Below are 18,025 nucleotides of genomic sequence, written 5' to 3'. Positions count from 1 at the left end.
TGAGCAGGAGGTCGAGGTTGGTGTGCGCAGGAGGTCAAGGTGGGTGTGAGCAGGAGGTCGAGGTGGGTGTTAGCAGGTCGAGGTGGGTGTGAGCAGGAAGTCGAGGTGGGTGTGAGCAGTCAAGGTGGATGTGAGCAGGAGGGTGAGGTGGGTGTGAGCAGGAGGTCAAGGTGGGTGTGAGTAAGAGAGTGAGGTGGGTGTGAGCAGGAGGTCGAGGTTGGTGTGAGCAGGAGGTCGAGGTGGTTGTGAGCAGGAGGTCGAGGTGGGTGTGAGCAGGAGGTGGAGGTTGGTGTGAGCAGGAGGTCTAGGTTGGTGTGAGCAGGAGGTCGAGGTAGCTGTGAACAGGAGATCGAGTTGGGTGTGAGCAGGAGGTCGAGGTTGGTGTGAGCAGGAGGTCGAGGTGGGTGTGAGCAGGACGTCGAAGTGGGTGTGAGCAGGAGATTGAGGTTGGTGTGAGCAGGAGGTCGAGGTTGGTGTGAGCAGGAGGTCAAGGTTTGTGTGAGCAGGAGGTCAAGGTGGGTGTGAGTAAGAGGGTGAGGAGAAGGTCGAGGTTGGTGTGAGCAGGAGGTCGAGGTGGGTGTGAGCAGGAGGTCGAGGTGCGTGTGAGCAGGAAGTCGAGGTGGGTGTGAGCAGGAGGTCGTGGTGGGTGTGAGCAGGAGGTGGAGGTTGGTGTGAGCAGGAGGTGGAGGTTGGTGTGAGCAGGAGGTCGAGGTGGGTGCGAGCAGGAGGTCAAGGTAGCTGTGAGCAGGAGGTCGAGGTAGCTGTGAGCAGGAGATCGAGGTGGGTGTGAGCAGGAGGTTGAGGTTGGTGTGAGCAGGAGGTCGAGGTGGGTGTGAGCAGGACGTCAAAGTGGGTGTGAGCAGGAGGTCGAGGTTGGTGTGAGCAGGACGTCGAAGTGGGTGTGAGCAGGAGATTGAGGTTGGTGTGAGCAGGAGGTCGAGGTGGGTGTGAGCAGGAGGCCGAAGTGGGTGTGAGCAGGAGGTCGAGGTTGGTGTGAGCAGGAGGTCAAGGTTTGTGTGAGCAGGAGGTCAAGGTGGGTGTGAGTAAGAGGGTGAGGAGAAGGTCGAGGTTGGTGTGAGCAGGAGGTCGAGGTGGGTGTGAGCAGGAGGTCGAGGTGCGTGTGAGCAGGAAGTCGAGGTGGGTGTGAGCAGGAGGTCGTGGTGGGTGTGAGCAGGAGGTGGAGGTTGGTGTGAGCAGGAGGTGGAGGTTGGTGTGAGCAGGAGGTCGAGGTGGGTGCGAGCAGGAGGTCAAGGTAGCTGTGAGCAGGAGGTCGAGGTAGCTGTGAGCAGGAGATCGAGGTGGGTGTGAGCAGGAGGTTGAGGTTGGTGTGAGCAGGAGGTCGAGGTGGGTGTGAGCAGGACGTCAAAGTGGGTGTGAGCAGGAGGTCGAGGTTGGTGTGAGCAGGAGGTCGAGGTGGGTGTGAGCAGGAAGTCGAGGTGGGTGTGAGCAGGAGGTGTGGTGGGTGTGAGCAGGAGGTGGAGATTGGTGTGAGCAGGAGGTCGAGGTGGCTGTGAGCAGGAGGTCGAGGTGGGTGTGAGCAGGAGGTCAAGGTAGCTGTGAGCAGGAGGTCGAGGTAGCTGTGAGCAGGAGATCGAGGTGGGTGTGAGCAGGAGGTCGAGGTTGGTGTGTGCAGGAGGTCGAGGTGGGTGTGAGCAGGACGTCAAAGTGGGTGTGAGCAGGAGGTCGAGGTTGGTGTGAGCAGGAGGTCGAGGTGGGTGTGAGCAGGAAGTCGAGGTGGGTGTGAGCAGGAGGTCGAGGTGGGTGTGAGCAGGAGGTCGAGGTTGGTATGAGTAAGAGGGTGAGGAGGAGGTCGAGGTGGGTGTGAGTAAGAGAGTGAGGTGGGTGTGAGCAGGACGTCGAAGTGGGTGTGAGCAGGATGTCGAGGTGGGTGTGAGCAGAAGGTCGAGGTTGGAGTGAGCAGGAGGTTGAGGTTGGTGTGAGCAGGTCGATGTTGGTGTGAGCAGGATGTTGAGGTTGGTGTGAGCAGGAGGTCGAGGTTGGTGTGAGCAGGTCGAGGTTGGTGTGAGCAGGTCGATGTTGGTGTGAGCAGGATGTTGAGGTTGGTGTGAGCAGGAGGTCGAGGTTGGTGTGAGCAGGAGGTCGAAGTGGGTGTGAGCAGGAGGTTGAGGTTGGTGTGAGCAGGAGGTCGAGGTTGGTGCGAGCAGGAGGTTGAGGTTGGTGTGAGCAGGTCGATATTGGTGTGAGCAGGAGGTCGAGGTTGGTGTGAGCAGGTCGATATTGGTGTGAGCAGGAGGTCGATGTTGGTGTGAGCAGGAGGTCGAGGTTGGTGTTAGCAGGTGGTCGAGGTTGGTGTGAGCAGGAGGTTGAGGTTGGCGTGAGCAGGAGGTTGAGGTTGGTGTGAGCAGGAGGTCGAGGGTGGTGTAAGCAGGTCGATATTGGTGTGAGCAGGAGGTCGATATTGGTGTGAGCAGGAGGTCGAGGTTGGTGTGAGCAGGAGGTCTTGGTTGGTGTGAGCAGGAGGTCGAGGTTGGTGTGAGCAGGAGGTTGAGGTTGGTGTGAGCAGGAGGTTGAGGTTGGTGTGAGCAGGAGGTCGAGGTTGGTGTGAGCAGGTCGATATTGGTGTGAGCAGGAGGTCGAGGTTGGTGTGAGCAGGAGGTCGAGGTTGGTGTGAGCAGGAGGTCGAGGTTGGTGTGAGCAGGAGGTCGAGGTTGGAGTGAGCAGGAGGTCGAGGTTGGTGTGAGCAGGAGGTCGAGGTTGGTGTGAGCAGGAGGTCGAGGTTGGTGTGAGCAGGAGGTCGAGGTTGGTGTGAGCAGGTCGATGTTGGTGTGAGCAGGAGGTCGATGTTGGTGTGAGCAGGAGGTCGAGGTTGGTGTGAGCAGGAGGTCGAGGTTGGTGTGAGCAGGAGGTCGAGGTTGGTGTGAGCAGGAGGTTGAGGTGGGTGTTACCTTATCCAACTGAGGTGCAATAGCGGATTGATGTCAATAAGCAGTTTGTGCACCATCGTTACCTAATCAGATCCAAACATTTCTCACAACAGATCATAAATGATAAGAAGCTCCGACAAATTTAGAAATAGAAGCTGATATATTAGATACGTTGACAGACTTCCTTTGACGTACTGAATTAATAGATGGAAAGAGTTATTTTGTTGCTAGAGAATACAATCACGCCAAACTATAAAAATATTTTAAAGTTCAAATATGAATAGTTTCACTCTGAGTGTTTATCCTCAGGGGAGAAAAACCGAGAACATTAAAATGTCCAAAAGTTACGAAATAGCTGGAATGTTAAAGGTTAATCAACTCCACCAATTTACACAGATCAATTTAGTATCGTCCTAAATACAGAGGAATTGCAAGAGCAACTTCCTCACGATCCTGGCCCCACTGGGCTGCATTAGTTGAAGTAGTCACATTTCACTAGTTTTTTTTAATCCTTTCCCAGGGGATACGGGCTTCTTTCGCAAGGCTGGTGTTTAGTTGCCCATCTCTAATTGCCCCTGTACTGAAACTGCCTTACTAGAACATCTCAGAGGGCAGTTAAGAGTCAGTCACTTGGCTGTGGGGTCAGGAGTCATCTGTGGCCCAGGTAAAGATGGCAGATTTCCTTCCTTAAACTAATCGAGTATAATTTTATGATTGTCATGACTGGCAATTAATTACATTTAAATTCCATCAGCTGCTATGGTGCGATTTGAAACTGTCTGAAGGGCATGAGCCCGAGCCTTTGGATTACTCACCCACTAACATTACCACTACAGCACTGATGGTTTCTGGTCGTCTGAAGAAGATGTGGCTCATTCTGTACGCTGCAGAAAGCCATGTCTAATTAATGTTTATCCACCAAAGTTATTATTCTCTACTCAGCGCCGGGTCAAAAGTGGAGCCTTTATGTTCCAGTTTAGATTAATGTTCCAGTTAGTTCCAATCAAAATAGCTCATGAACTGATAGAAACGTTGTGACCTATTAATTAACTCGACAAGAATTGAGTGCTGCATCTTCCCAGCTATACCAACCCCTCCCCACCCCTCCCCCAACTTCTTGGAGATTTGTACCATTTCAAGCTCAGATTTTTTTACCTTCATTTCTTTGTCCCTGTTGGGCGATGAATGAGGTTTCTCCCCTGCTTGAGTTGAAGGCACGACTGTTATTCCCACGCAGTTTACAGTGGGTGGATCTGAACCTAATGGCAGAATCATTACAGTGTTTACATTCGCGGGTGTGGTTCACATCAGATCTCTTTGCATGCAGGTCAAAGCTTTTCTCACTTTGGAAGGCATTTAAAAAACGCTGAAGAAGGTGCATTTCTATGGCGCCGTTCACCACTTTAAGATGCCTGCCATAACCTGCACAGGATTTACGCAGTGGCAATGATTAAACTCCCGTGAGCCTCGCTGAATACACACGCCCCCGTTAAAGGGGATGTGGAACCCTAAACCATATATAGTTTAACTTCTGTATAAAGACGGCCAGTTTGGGAACCGACATGGAGGAGAGACCTGGCTGGGGTCTTTTGTGCCGCGTAAATAATAGTTATTGTAATAAAACTCTATTTCTTTCTACAACTTGGTGTGGACTCACTTTGTGGTCTACTAAAATGCCCTAAACTTTTCAAATATAATTAAATACTTTTGAAGTGTAGTCACTGTTGTAAAGTAGGAAATGCAGCAGCCAACTGACACACGGCAATATCCCACAAACAGGGGCAGCACGGTGGCTCAGTGGTTAACACTGCTGCCTCGTGGCGCCGAGGTCCCAGGTTCGATCCCGGCTCTGGGTCACTGCCCATGTGGAGTTTGCACATTTTCCCCGTGTTTGCGTGGGTTTCGCCCCCACAACCCACAGATGTGCAGCTTAGGTGGATTGGCCATGCCAAATTGCCCCTTAATTGGAAAAAAAGAATTGGGTACTCTAATTTTATTTTTTCTAAACAGAAAGAGAAAAAAGATCCCGCAAAGCACTGTGATAATGACCAGATAATCTGTTCTATAATATTGAATGAGGGATATCTATAATGGCCCCAGGACTCCAGTAAGAAGTCTCACAGCACCAGGTGAAAGTCCAACAGGTTTATTTGAAATCACAAGCTTTCGGAGCGCTGCTCTGCTCCTTCAGCAGGTGAAGTGGAGGCAGATTTACAATCACAGATTGTGACCCCAGTCCAGTGCCAGCATCCCCCCCCCCCCCCCCCCCCCCCCCAGGATACCAGGCAGAATTCCCCTGCACTTCTTCAAAATAGAGTACAAACTATTATCAATCCCAGAGGTCCATGAGTCACCAACAGCCACAATGGGACAGTGGTCACGAAGGCAACAACACTCTCCAAATAAGGCACATCACACAGACATACAGAAAATGTCACCACGCACTTGGGCCATTAAGAGACCGACTAGCAGAGCAAACAGTTGTTAATGCATGAGAATTATGGATGTACAGCAGGTAAATTGGGTTGCTCACAATCACACAGGGCCATGCATGCAAATGTGTCTTTTGTTCACTGGGAAAAGGGGATTTTTGTGTTTATCATTTTGAGAAGAAGAAAGACATGTTTGGGTTTTGAACCATAACCAGTCTCATTGACACCTCTGCCTTTCCACAGTCATGTGACTATGCCATGAGGATGCCTCTGTCATCTAAAGATCAGTTCAAAAAAGACCTCTCACTGAGAACACACCAATGAAGGCTATTGTCTTTATACTTGAAACAGATAGGGAGCGAGTTCCTGGATTTTGACCCAGCAACAGTGAGGGAATGGTAGTTCCATGTCAGGATGGTGTCTGATTTGAAGGGAACTTGCAGGTAGTGGTGTTTGCTGCCCTTTTCTTCTTGGTGGTAGAGGTTAGAAGTTTGGAAGTGCACCGACACATTCTCAGGGACAATTAGTGATGAGCAATAATGCTAGCCTAGTTAGCAACAGCCATATCCCATGAACAAATAAAAAACAATTTGAATGGAGATGCCCAATGTTGGAGAATGAGTCGTTGAAGAGGGAGATGTGGACCAAGGACTTGAAAATGGAATTAGACTGGATAGCTCCTTGTTGGAGGGAATGGACTTGGTCTCTTTCTTAGTTGTAACTTTCAATGATTCTGCGAAGGGGGTGGGAAAATATAAACAGAAATGAGACGTCTGGAAACCTGTCAGTATACATAGTGCTGTTCCTGTAACACACACAGTGACACTGCACACCTACCAATCTGCGGCTGAATGGTCACAGAGTTACTTCTGGAGGGACTCGGGGAAGCTATTGGAGTCCGTGATGGAGTGAGTGCTGCAATGAATAAAAAGGAAAAACATCATGCAGAAATGCCATGGGCAAAACTAAGACAAGGATAGACTGCAGAAATCAGAAACAGGTATTTACTAACACTTAGACATCTAAAGGGAGCATCTGCAACTGGTTAGTAGGAACTGCAGATCTTACTGTGTTTGTGATTAACCCCTTTCTACTGTCAAACAATTTTGTCTTTTATTGAGGCCAAGTAATTTGGTGTAGAGATACAGATCAGCCATAATCTGATTGAATGGCGAAGCAGGTTTATGGGGCTCCTCCTCTTCCTCCGGTTTCAACACTGGAGAGACATCAGTGGGAATATTGCAAGTTAATTATTGACATATTTTCCAACTTCTTGTTAATGTTCAAATGTTCACTCCCCATTCAATGCTGCTGCGACTCTGTTCCATCTGTCCGAGAAAGACATATATTTCTAGAGCACCTTGCACAATCTCAGGATGTCCCAGAGCACTTTACAGACAATAAAGGACTTCAGAATTGCAGGAGTAGGAAATGCTGCGGTCAATTCGTACACAGCAAGATCCCACAAACAGCAACACACTTGACCAAATAGGCTGTTTTAGGTTCTGATAGAAACGTCATTGACATGAAATGATAATGTTAACTCTTGCTACACCAATGGTGGCTGACCTTCTGAGTATTTCCAGCATTTCCTGTCGTATTTAACCTGCATTAGATGTTGGTTGAGGGTTAAAATGTACCAGGACACAAGGGAGAACTCTCTAGCTCTTCTCAAAACAATGTGGTGAGATCTTTTATGTCCGGAAATGACAGGCAGGATCTTGTTTTTATATCACATTCCAAAAATGGCCCCTGCAATAGTGCAGCACTCCCCTAGTACTGCACTTGGGAGTATTACAAAGACCATACAGTGCAGAAGGAGGCCATTCGGCCCATTGAGTCTGCACCGACCCACATTAAGCCCTCACTTCCACCCTATCCCTGTAGCCCAATAACCCCTCCTAACGGGGGCGATTCTCCGACCCCTGCGCTGGGCTGGAGAATCGGCGCAACCGCGCCACGACGTCCCGACACTGGCGCGCGATTCTCCGAGGTGCGGAGAATCGGTGTCATTTGCGCCGGTGCGTTTGGCGCGGCGCCGGCTGCTGGAATCGGCATCTCCGGCCCGGATGGGGCGAACGGCCGCGCGGATACATCAAGAGTCCCGCCACCGCTGTTCACCCCTGGTCGCTGCCGGTGGGAACTCTGCGCGAATGGTTGGAGGGTGGCCTGTGTGTGGGGGGGGGGGGGGGGGGGGGGGGGGGGGGGATTGTGCTTCCGATGGGGTCTGGCCCGCGATCGGCGGGACGGCCTCTCTTCCCCGGGCCTATTTTCCTGCGTAGCCGGCCCCTGAACACCGACGCCATGTTGAGTCGGGGCTGGCACGCTAAAGAAGTCACCCGCGCATGCGCAGGTTGGCGTAATCCAATTGCGCATGCGCGGGTTGGTGCGGCGCCCATTTGGTGCCGGGAAAGGAGGTTGGAGCGGCGTGAACCGCTCCAGCGCCCTGCTGGCCCCCTGTGGGGGACAGAATAGGTCGTACCCGGGCCCGGTTTGCACCATTGTGAAACGCGACGCCGTTCACGACGGTGCAAACACTTGGACTCCATTTGGGAGAATTGCCCCCAACCTTTTTGGACACTAAGGGCAATTTGGCATGGCCAATCCACCTAACCTGCACGTCTTTGGACTGTGGAAGGAAACCGGAGCACACGGAGGAAACCCACGCAGACACGGGGAGAACATGCAGACTCCGCACAGACAGTGACCTAGCGGGGAATCGAACCTGGGACCCTGGCGCTGTGAAGCCACAGTGCTATCCATTTGTGCTACCGTGCTATCCATTGTTAGCTTCAATTTTTGTGCTGCAAGCTCTGGAATAAGACTTGAACCCACAAGCTTCCGAGGGTGAGAGTCCAACTCACTGAGACACAGTTCACATTTTTGCTCACTTTCTGTGCCCTCACAGCCCGGTCTCCATACTGCCAACTTTCATAGATGGAACTCATTCAGTGATCCTCTGCAGTGACTGCACCTGCTCAAAACTCCTGACATCACTGACTCCCTGGCTCACCAGGAATGGGTTTCAAAACCCCTATCCACATCTCAGTGACTTCCTTCAGTTCACAACCTTCATACTTTGACATTCGACTACTTAACGCCCAATGTATTGTCCCTGGGTGTTTGATGGGACAATATAGATGTAATTTTACACTGTACTAATGCTGGCTGGTACCTACCCTGGGACTCTTTGATGGGGATAGTCTAGAGGGAGCTTTACTTTGATTCTAACCGGTGCTAGGGGTGTCTGACGCGGCAGTGTAGAAGGAGACTGCGGCCACCTGAACAGGACAGTAAAAGTGATTTCCAGCAGCTATGAAAAGCTTGGTTTACCTGGCGGAGAATCAGTAGGGCTGGATCTGGAACGGCGGCATCGACGTGTGAGAAACCTCTCACTGATCTTCTTTGCTTCCTCCAATAGTTCGGCGTTTTTCTTCTTATCTTCGTCTGAAAGCTGCACATCTGGTAACTCGTCATTGATCAGATCATAAACACGGCCATCACCATCTAACAGTCAGAAGCGTCAATCAGTAATTCAACCTCAATCAACATCAACGTGTATTTATATTGTACGTTTAACATAATAAAACTTTCCAAGGTGCTTCACAGAAGTATTATAAAACAAAATTACCCATTGAGCGACACAAGGCTTGGTCAAAGAGGTTTAATGAGTGCTTCAATAAGGAAAGTTAGATAGAGAGTTAGAGAGGTTTCGGAGGGAATTCCAGACTTAGAGCTGGGCCAACAGAAAGCACAGCCACCAGTGGTGAAGAGTTGAAAATCTGAATGCTCAAGCGGTCTGAATTCGAAGAGTGCAGATGCCGCGGAGGGTTGTGTGGCTGGAGGATGTTACAGAGATAGGATGGGGCAAGGCTATGGAGGGATTTGAAAACAAGGACGAGGCTTTTAAAATCGAGGCATTGCTTGCACGGGAGCCAATGTTGGTCAGCGAGAACAGGGGCGATTGGTGAATGGGATTTGCTGCAAGTTAAATAATGGGCGCCAGACGTTTGGATGCCTTCAAGATTACAGAGGGCAGAATGTGGGTGGTCAGCCAGGAATGTATTAAAATAATCGAGTCTCGAGGTAGCAATGGCAGGAATGAGGGTTTCAGCAGCAGATAAGCTCAGACGGGGGTGGAGTCGGTACTGTTATGCAGGTGGAAATGGGAAGTATTAGTGGTAATATTGATACATACATAGAAGATAGGAGCAAGAAGAGACCTTTTGGCCCTTTGAGCCTGCTTCACCATTCATCATGATCATGGCTGATCATCCAACTCAATAGCCTAATGCTGCTTTCTCCCCATAGCCTTTGATCCCATTCGCCCCAATATAGACAACTCTTGAATATATTCAAAGTTTTAGCATCAACTACTTCCTGTGGCAATGAATTCCACAGGCTCACCACTCTTTGTGTGAAGAAATGTCTCTTTATCTCTGTCTGAAATGGTTTACCCTGAATCCTCAGACTGTGACCCCTGGTTCTGGACACACCCATCATTGGTAACATCTTCCCTGCATCTACCCTGTCTAGTCCTGTTAGAATTTTATAAGTCTCTATGAGACCCCCCTCATTCTTCTGAACTCCAGCGAGAACAATCCCAACCTAGTCAATCTCTCCCGCCATCCCTGGAATCAGTCTGGTAAACCTTCGCTACCGTCCATCGAGAGCAAGAACATCCTTCCTCAGGGAAGGAGGCCAAAACTGCGCACAATACTCCAAGTGTGGCCTCTCCAAGGCCCTGTACAATTGCAGCAACACATCCCTGCTTCTATACTCGAAACCTCTCGCAATAAAGGACAACATACCATCAGCCTTCTTTACCGCCTGCTGCATGTGCATGCTTACCTTCAGCGAATGGTGCACAAGGACACCCAGGTCCTGCTGCACACTCCCCCTCCCAATTTTCAACCATTCAGGTAGTAATTTGCCTTTCTGTTTTTGCTTCCAAAATGAATAACCTCACAGGGGCTGTTTAGCTCACTGGGCTAAATCGCTGGCTTTGAAAGCAGACCAAGGCAAGCCAGCAGCACGGTTTGATTCCCGTAACAGCCTCCCGAACAGGCGCCGGAATGTGGCGAATAGGGGCTTTTCACAGTAACTTCATTTGAAGCCTACTCGTGACAATAAGCGATATTCATATTCATATTCACTTATCCAAATTCTACTACATCTGCCATTGGTTTGCCCACTCGCCCAACCTGTCCAGATCATGCTGTAGGATCCCTGCATCCTCGTCACAATTCACCCTCCCACCTAACTTGGTGTCATCTGCAAACTTTGAGATGTTACATTTTGTTCCCTCATCCAAATCATTAATATATATTGTGAATAGCTGGGGTCCCAGCACCGATCCCTGTGGTACCCCACTAGTTACTTCCAATTTGAAAAGGACCCATTAATTCCTACTCTTTGTTTCCTCTTTGACAACCAGTTTTCTATCCACTTCAATATATTTCCCCCAATCCCATGTGCTTTAATTTTGCACAATAATCTCTTATGCGGGACTTTGTCAAATGCCTTCTGAAAGTCAAAATATACCACATCGACTAGCTCCCCCTTGTCAACTGTACTGGTTACATCTTCAAAGAATTCCAACAGATTTGTCAAGCATGAATTTCCCTTCATAAATCTATGCTGACTCTGACTGATCCTGCCACTGCTTTCTAAATGTTCCGCTATAAATCCTTGATAATGGATTCAAGCATTTTCTCCACTACCATTGTTAGGCTTACTGGTCTATAATTCCCTGCTTTCTCTCTCCCTCCGTTTTTGAATATTGGAGTGACATGAGCTATCCTCCAATCTGCAGGGACAGTTCCAGAGTCTATAGAATCCTGGAAGATGACCACCAATGCATCCACTATTTCCAGAGCCACCTCCTTAAGCACTCTGAGATGCAGCTTCTCAGGCCCTGGGGATTTATCCACCTTCAAACCCATCAACTTTCCCAGTACCATTTCTCTACTAATGTCGATCTCCCTCAGTTCTTCCCTCTCACTAAACCTTTCATTCTCCAACATTTCTGGTATCTGATTTGTGTCCTGTTTTGCGAAGACAGAACCAAGGTATGTTTTCAATTGGTCAGCCATTTCTTTGTCCCTTATTATACATTCCCCTGTTTCTGTCTGTAGGGGGCCTACATTTCTCTTTACCAACCTCTTTCTCTTTGCATAACTATAGAAACTTTTAGTGTCAGTCTTTATGGTCCCTGCAAGTTTCCTTTCGTACTGTACTTTCCCCTTCTTAATCAATCCCTTCGTCCTTCTTTGCTGAATTCTAAACTGCTCCCAATCCTCAGACATATTATTTTTCTTGGCCAATCTGTATGCTTCTTCCTTGTAGAACATAGAACATAGAACAGTACAGCACAGAACAGGCCCTTCGGCCCTCGATGTTGTGCCGAGCAATGATCACCCTACTTAAACCCACGTAACCCATATACCCGTAACCCAACAATCCCCCCCATTAACCTTACACTACGGGCAATTTAGCATGGCCAATCCACCTAACCCGCACATCTTTGGACTGTGGGAGGAAACCGGAGGAAACCCACGCACACACGGGGAGGACGTGCAGACTCCACACAGACAGTGACCCAGCTGGGAATCGAACCTGGGACCCTGGAGCTGTGAAGCATTGATGCTAACCACCATGCTACCGTGAGGCCGCAATAATAGTTTCATGGTCATCAGACTATTTTTATTTAATTCAAATTTCACCATCTGCCATGGCGGGATTTGAACCCGGGTTTCCGGATCATGACTTTGGGTTATTAGTTCAGCGATAATACCACTACACCACTGCCTCCCCTCATTGTATCGGATACTATTTCTAATTTCCTTTGTAAGACATGGATTGGCCCTCTTACCCCCTTTGCTTTTGTGCCAGACAGGAATGAACAGTTGCTGTAGTTCCCCCATGCGTTCCTTGAATGTTTGCCATTGTCCATCCATTGTCATCCCTTTAAGTAACTCTTCCCAATCCATCAAGGCCAACTCACGCCTCATATCTTCATCGTTCCCTTTATTAAGATTCAGCACCTGAGTCTCCGAATCAACTACTTCACTTTCCATCTTGATAAAAAATTCGATCATGTTATGGTCACTCATCCCCAAAGGGTCTCGTACAGTCAGAGTGGCAATGACTCCCTTCTCATTACACAGTACCCAGTCTAAGATGGACTGCTCTCTAGTTGATTCCTCCACATATTGGTCAAGAAAACTATCCCATATGCACGCCAGGAATTCATCCTCTACGGCATGTGGCTAATTTGATTTGCCCAATCTATAAGTTTAAAATCACTCATAATCACCAATATTCCCTTGTGACATGCATCTCTAATTTCTTGTTGAATGCCATTCCCAACCTCACCACTGCAGTTTGGGGGTCTATATATGACACCCACTAATGTTTTTTGTCCCTTGGTATTTCTCACCTCTACCCATACAAATTCCACAATGTCAGAGCTGATATTCTTTCTCACTACTTTATTAATTTCCTCTTTAACCAGCAGTGTCACGCCACAAACTGTTCTCTTATGTCTGTCCTTCCTAAATACTGAAAACCCTGGGATATTCAGTTTCCATCCCTGTTCACCCTGCAGCCATGTCTCCATAATCCCAATTATGTCATAACCATTTATATCTGTCTGCGCGATTAGTTCATCCACTTTATTGCAAATGCTCTGTGAATTAAAGCACAGAGCCTTTCAGTTTGTCTTTTTCACAATGTTTGTCTTGCTCCCAATATTTTACTCTATTGCCCTGTTTGAATTTTGCCCTTGGTTTCGCCACCATTCACTTTTCTACCTTTTGCTTTTGTCCTTGTTCCCTCTTTCTCTGACTCCTTGCATAGGTTCCCATCCCACTGGCATATTAGTTTAAACCCTCCCCAACTGCTCCAGCAAATAGCACCCCTAGGACATCAGTCCCAGTCCTGCCCAGGTGTAACCCGTCCAGTTTATCTAGGTCCCACCTCCCCCAGAACCGGTCCCAATGCCCCAGGAATCTGAAACCCTCCCCCGACACCATCCCTTCAGCCGGGTATCATCCTTTATATCCTGTAATTTCTACTCTGACTAGCACGGGGCACCGGTAGTAATCCTGAGATCACTAACTTTGAGGTCCCATTTCTTAATTTCCTTCCTAATTCTTTGTATTCTGCTTTTAGGACCTCATCCCTTTTTTTACCTATGTCGTTTGTACCGATGTGTACCACGACCACTGGCTGTTCACCCTCCCCCTCCAGAATGTCCTATACCCGCTTCGAGACATCCTGATGTTTGATTGAAGCTCATCTTGGGGTCAAATACAACACCAAGGTTGTGAACAATCTGGTTCAGCTGTTAATCTCTTGTCAATTGCATTATTAAGGTTTGTTAATGTCATGCCAACCACATTGTTAAAGAGAAACAGGTGATGAGTATTGTCATGTGAGAGTACCTTTAAGAAATGGGACCTCAAAGTTAGTGATCGCAGGATTACTACCGGTGCCCCGTGCTAGTCAGAGTAGAAATTACAGGATATAAAGGATGATACCCAGTTTTTATAGAATAACTGTAGTGGGTGTACCTTTATGAAATGGATGTTTATCACTGCAGTGATGTCAGAGAGTGGATGGAACTGGGCTGTCTGTCTGTTTTAGTTTTGTTTTTGAGCAGGCTGCTGCAGAATGAGGTTTTAGTTTTGTTTTCAGAGAGAAGACCTGCAGTGAAAGCCAGCAGATGTGCAGAGATCTCTCTACAAGCTAAATAGTGTTTATTTGGATAATCTCAAAGGGATAACTGCTTTCATTAGAGAATTTAAACCTGATCTCTGTGTTAAAAGGAACTTTTGTCTTCGGGATGTTGTTTGGGAATTTATTAAGGATTACTTTTGTATTCTTTGGGGTTGTATTTGAATTGATGGTTGCTAAGATGTTCACTGTATGTTTTAAAAAGGTCAACTTGAGTTCATAGAATAAACATTGTTTTGCTTTAAAAAATACTTTTCAATTTCTGCTGTACCACACCTGTAGAGTGGGCCATGTGATCCTCAGACCACAATCTATTAAAAGTTGTGTGTCAGGTGAACTCCACTTTAGGGTTCTCTAAACCCTGGCCCATAACAAATTGGGGGCACGTCCAGGATAAAAGTCTATCTATTGGATTGGCTTAGTGAACTTAAAGACAGTGAGGGGTGAGCATATTGTGGTTGATTTTCAGGTGTGGTATTCCAGTTTAAGTGAGGAGTGTATTGTGGACAATGGCTCTTTCAGAGGCTCTGAAGTTTTTGGGGGTGGAGACTGTCACACGCAGTACCTTATGGACAGAGACTAAAAGCAGACTGTTCGATTTGGCAAAAACATCGCAGTTAACTTTACCTGACAAAATGCGAAAAGATTAGGTAATTATGGCAGTGGCCAAGCATTTAAAGTTGCCTGAGATACAGTTTGACTCATTGGAAATGGCAAAAATTCAGTTACAAATTAAATAAATGGAACATGAGAAAGAATTAAAGCAACTTGAACACAAAAGAGAGAGAGAGGAAAAAGAAAGAGAGAGAGATAGAGAGGACAAAGAAAAGGAGAAAGAAAGGAGAAAAGAAAGAATAGCCCTAACAGAACAAAAAGAAAGAGAAAGGGAGATACAGATCAGGGAAAAAGATAAAGAGAGAGAGTTTGAACTTCAGTAAATGGCCATGAAACATGACAGTCAGTTAAAATTGGCAGCCATAAAGGGAAACGTACAGTTGGAATGATAGTGATGAGGATAGTGAGAAGGAACTAGTGCCTGAAGCCTACAGACAAAGGTTTAGAAATTTAAGGAAAGAATTTGGTCAAACATACATGGAGTTTGAAAGGCTCAAACAGAGTAATTTTGATAGGTGGATGAGGGCTTTGAAAATGGACCAAACGTATGAAGCTCTCAGAGAAATTATACTTTTGGAGGAGTTTAAAAATTCAATTTCTAATGTAGTGAGAACTCATGTGGAAGAGCAGAGGGTTAAAACTGCGAGGTTAGCAGCAGAAATGGAAGATGATTATGAATTAGTTCATAAATCAAAGCTTGGTTTCCGACATCAGTTTCAGCCTGTGAATACTCAAGTGGTAAAGGCAAAGGTGATCTGATGGGAGATAATGAGGAGAGTGGGGAGGAGAGGAGAGGGGCTGGTTTAGCTCACCAGGCTAAATCGCTGGCTTTTAAAGCAGACCAAGCAGGCCAGCAGCACGGTTCGATTCCCGTACCAGCCTCCCCGGACAGGCGCTGGAATGTGGCGACTAGGGGCTTTTCACAGTAACTTCATTGAAGCCTACTCGTGACAATAAGCGATTTTCATTTCATTTCATTTCGAGTGTATCTCAGATTCAAGAATAAATCCAGGAGAATGGAAAAGAAATGAAAAGTTTCAAATATTTTCACTGTAATAAACTAGGCCATATAAAGTCACAGTGTTGATGGTTGAAGAAAAGCACTGGGAAGGCTGATGTGGTAAAACAGGATAAGACAGTGGGGTTTGTTAAAGTGGTAAAGGAAAGCCCAAGTGAAGCGAACGAGGAGCAAAAGATTGTACAGCCTGATCAAGAGGTGATTGATAAGAAGGTGCCAGATGTCTTTAAAGAATTTACTTGTGTGGGTAAAGTTTACTCATGTGTGGAGGAGCAGGTAAAGAAGTCACAATTTTAAGAGATACAGGAGCTAGTCAATCTTTAATGGTAAAAGATGAGGAGTTACGTAGTTTGGGAAGAATATTGCCAGAAAAGGTGGTAATATGTGGAATTCAGGGTGAGGGGAGTAGTGTTCCATTATATAAGGTAAGGTTAGAAAGTCCAGTGAAGAGTGAAGTGCTAGTAGGATTAATAGAGAAACTATCTTGTCCAGGAATACATATAGCTGGATCGCAGGTGGGAGTGATGCCTACTATGGTTGATAAGCCAGTGGAAAATCAGACAACTGAAGTGTTGCAGAATGAATGTCCTGGGATTTTTCCGGATTGTGTAGTAACAAGGTTGTACGGTCACAGGTTAAGTCAAGAGGAGAAATCAAAGAGTAAAGATGAAGTTGAAGTGCAATTATCAGGAACGATTTTTGATCAGATGGTTGAAAAAGAACAAGAACAGCTGGAGGATGAGGCGGATATTTTTAGTTCAGGAAAATTGGCGGAGTTACAACAGAAAGATATAGAAATAAAACGGATGTATCAGAAAGCATATACAGAAGAGGAATCTGAGTGTATACCAGAGTGTTATTACCGTAAAAGTGATGTCTTGATGAGCAAATGGAGACCTTTACATATGCAGGTGGATGAAAAGTGGGCAGAAGTTCATCAAGTGGTATTGCCGGTAGAATAAATGATGTACCAGTGGGAGGTCATTTGGGAATAAGGAAAACTCAAGCTAAAATACAAAAACATTTTTATTGGCCTGTACTACATAAAGATGTAGTTAAATTTTGTCAATCATGTCACACATGTCAAGTGATAGGGAAACCTCAAGCAGTGATAAAACCAGCGCCCTTCCAGCATTTGAGGAACCTTTTACAAGGGTCCTAATTGATTTCTTACGACCGCTTCCTAAAACAAAAAGTGGGAATCAATATCTTTTGATGATAATGGATGTGTCTACTAGGTTTCCAGTGGCTGTTCCAGTACGTAATATTGCAGCTAAAAAGATTGTGGAGGAGTTACTTGAATTCTTTAGTAGATATGGACTACCCACAGAAATACAATCGGATCAAGAATCAAATTTTACCTCAAAGGTTATTCAAAGAAGTTATGGATAGCTTAGGAATAAAACAATTTAAATCAACTGTGTACCATCCAGAATCGCAGGGAGCGTTAGAAAGGTGGCATCAGACATTAAAGACAATATTGAGGGCTTATGGTCACGATTATCCAGAGGATTGGGATAAAGGAATTCCATTCGTACTGTTTGCAATTAGGGATGCACCAAAGTCAACCAAATTCAGTCCTTTTGAACTAATTTTTGGTTATGAGGTAAGAGGACTTAAATTGATTCAGGAAAAATTGGTGAGTGAGAAATCGTAAATTACATTATTGGATTAAGTGTCAAATTTTAGGGAACGATTAAATAGAGCAGGGGAATTGGCTAGACAACGTTTAAAAGTTGCACAAAATGTGATTAAACAGGTACCGGACAAGAAATTCAAAGTTCATAGTTTTGCCAGTGAAGATAAAGTTTTAGTATTGTTACCAGTGGTAGGTGAACCTTTAAAAGCAAGGTTTTGTGGACCTTATCAAATTGAAACAAAATTAAGTGAGATGAATTATGTGGTAAGAACGCCAGATAGAAGGAAAACTCACCGCGTGTGTCATGTGAATATGCTTAAAAGGTACTTTGAAAGGGAAGGAGAGAAAAGGGAGGTTTTAATGATTCTAACTCAAAATGATGAACCAAATCCAGATGACTGTGAATTTGACATGCCTCAAATTAAATTGAAAAATGAGGATGTTCTTAAAAATTGGGATAAATTGTCGAGTTACCTTCCAGAGGAAAAACGGACTGACCTGAAAGAGTTATTAATATCACGTGGGCAAGTTTGTGGAGATAAATTGGGAAGTACTAAAATGGCTATACATGATGTAGATGTGGGAAATGCTGTTCCAATTAAACAACATCCATACAGACATAACCCTTTAAAATTGGCACAGGTTAACAGAGATTGACAGTATGCTTACAAATGGCATAATTGAAGTGGGTTGCAGC

At 46.3% G+C, this 18,025-nt stretch overlaps 1 protein-coding gene across 1 annotated transcript in view; it reads right to left on the bottom strand.

Annotated features, from left to right (window-relative positions):
* Nucleotides 1-18,025, bottom strand: part of mrvi1 (murine retrovirus integration site 1 homolog) — a 270,208-nt gene that overhangs the window by 97,728 nt on the left and 154,455 nt on the right. Inside the window, exons 11-13 of the mRNA XM_038806059.1 lie at nucleotides 8,651-8,824; nucleotides 6,155-6,232; nucleotides 4,041-4,144 (exon numbers count right to left, since the gene is read on the bottom strand). Of these exons, the coding sequence (XP_038661987.1) occupies nucleotides 4,041-4,144; nucleotides 6,155-6,232; nucleotides 8,651-8,824 (356 nt within the window). The remainder of the gene's footprint in view (nucleotides 1-4,040; nucleotides 4,145-6,154; nucleotides 6,233-8,650; nucleotides 8,825-18,025) is intronic.

Source organism: Scyliorhinus canicula, chromosome 9, assembly GCF_902713615.1.
Source record: "Scyliorhinus canicula chromosome 9, sScyCan1.1, whole genome shotgun sequence".
Classification (NCBI taxonomy): Eukaryota; Metazoa; Chordata; class Chondrichthyes; order Carcharhiniformes; family Scyliorhinidae; genus Scyliorhinus; species Scyliorhinus canicula.
The sequence above is the reverse complement of the archived record's forward strand: the minus strand, read 5'-3'. Positions and strand labels throughout refer to the sequence as shown.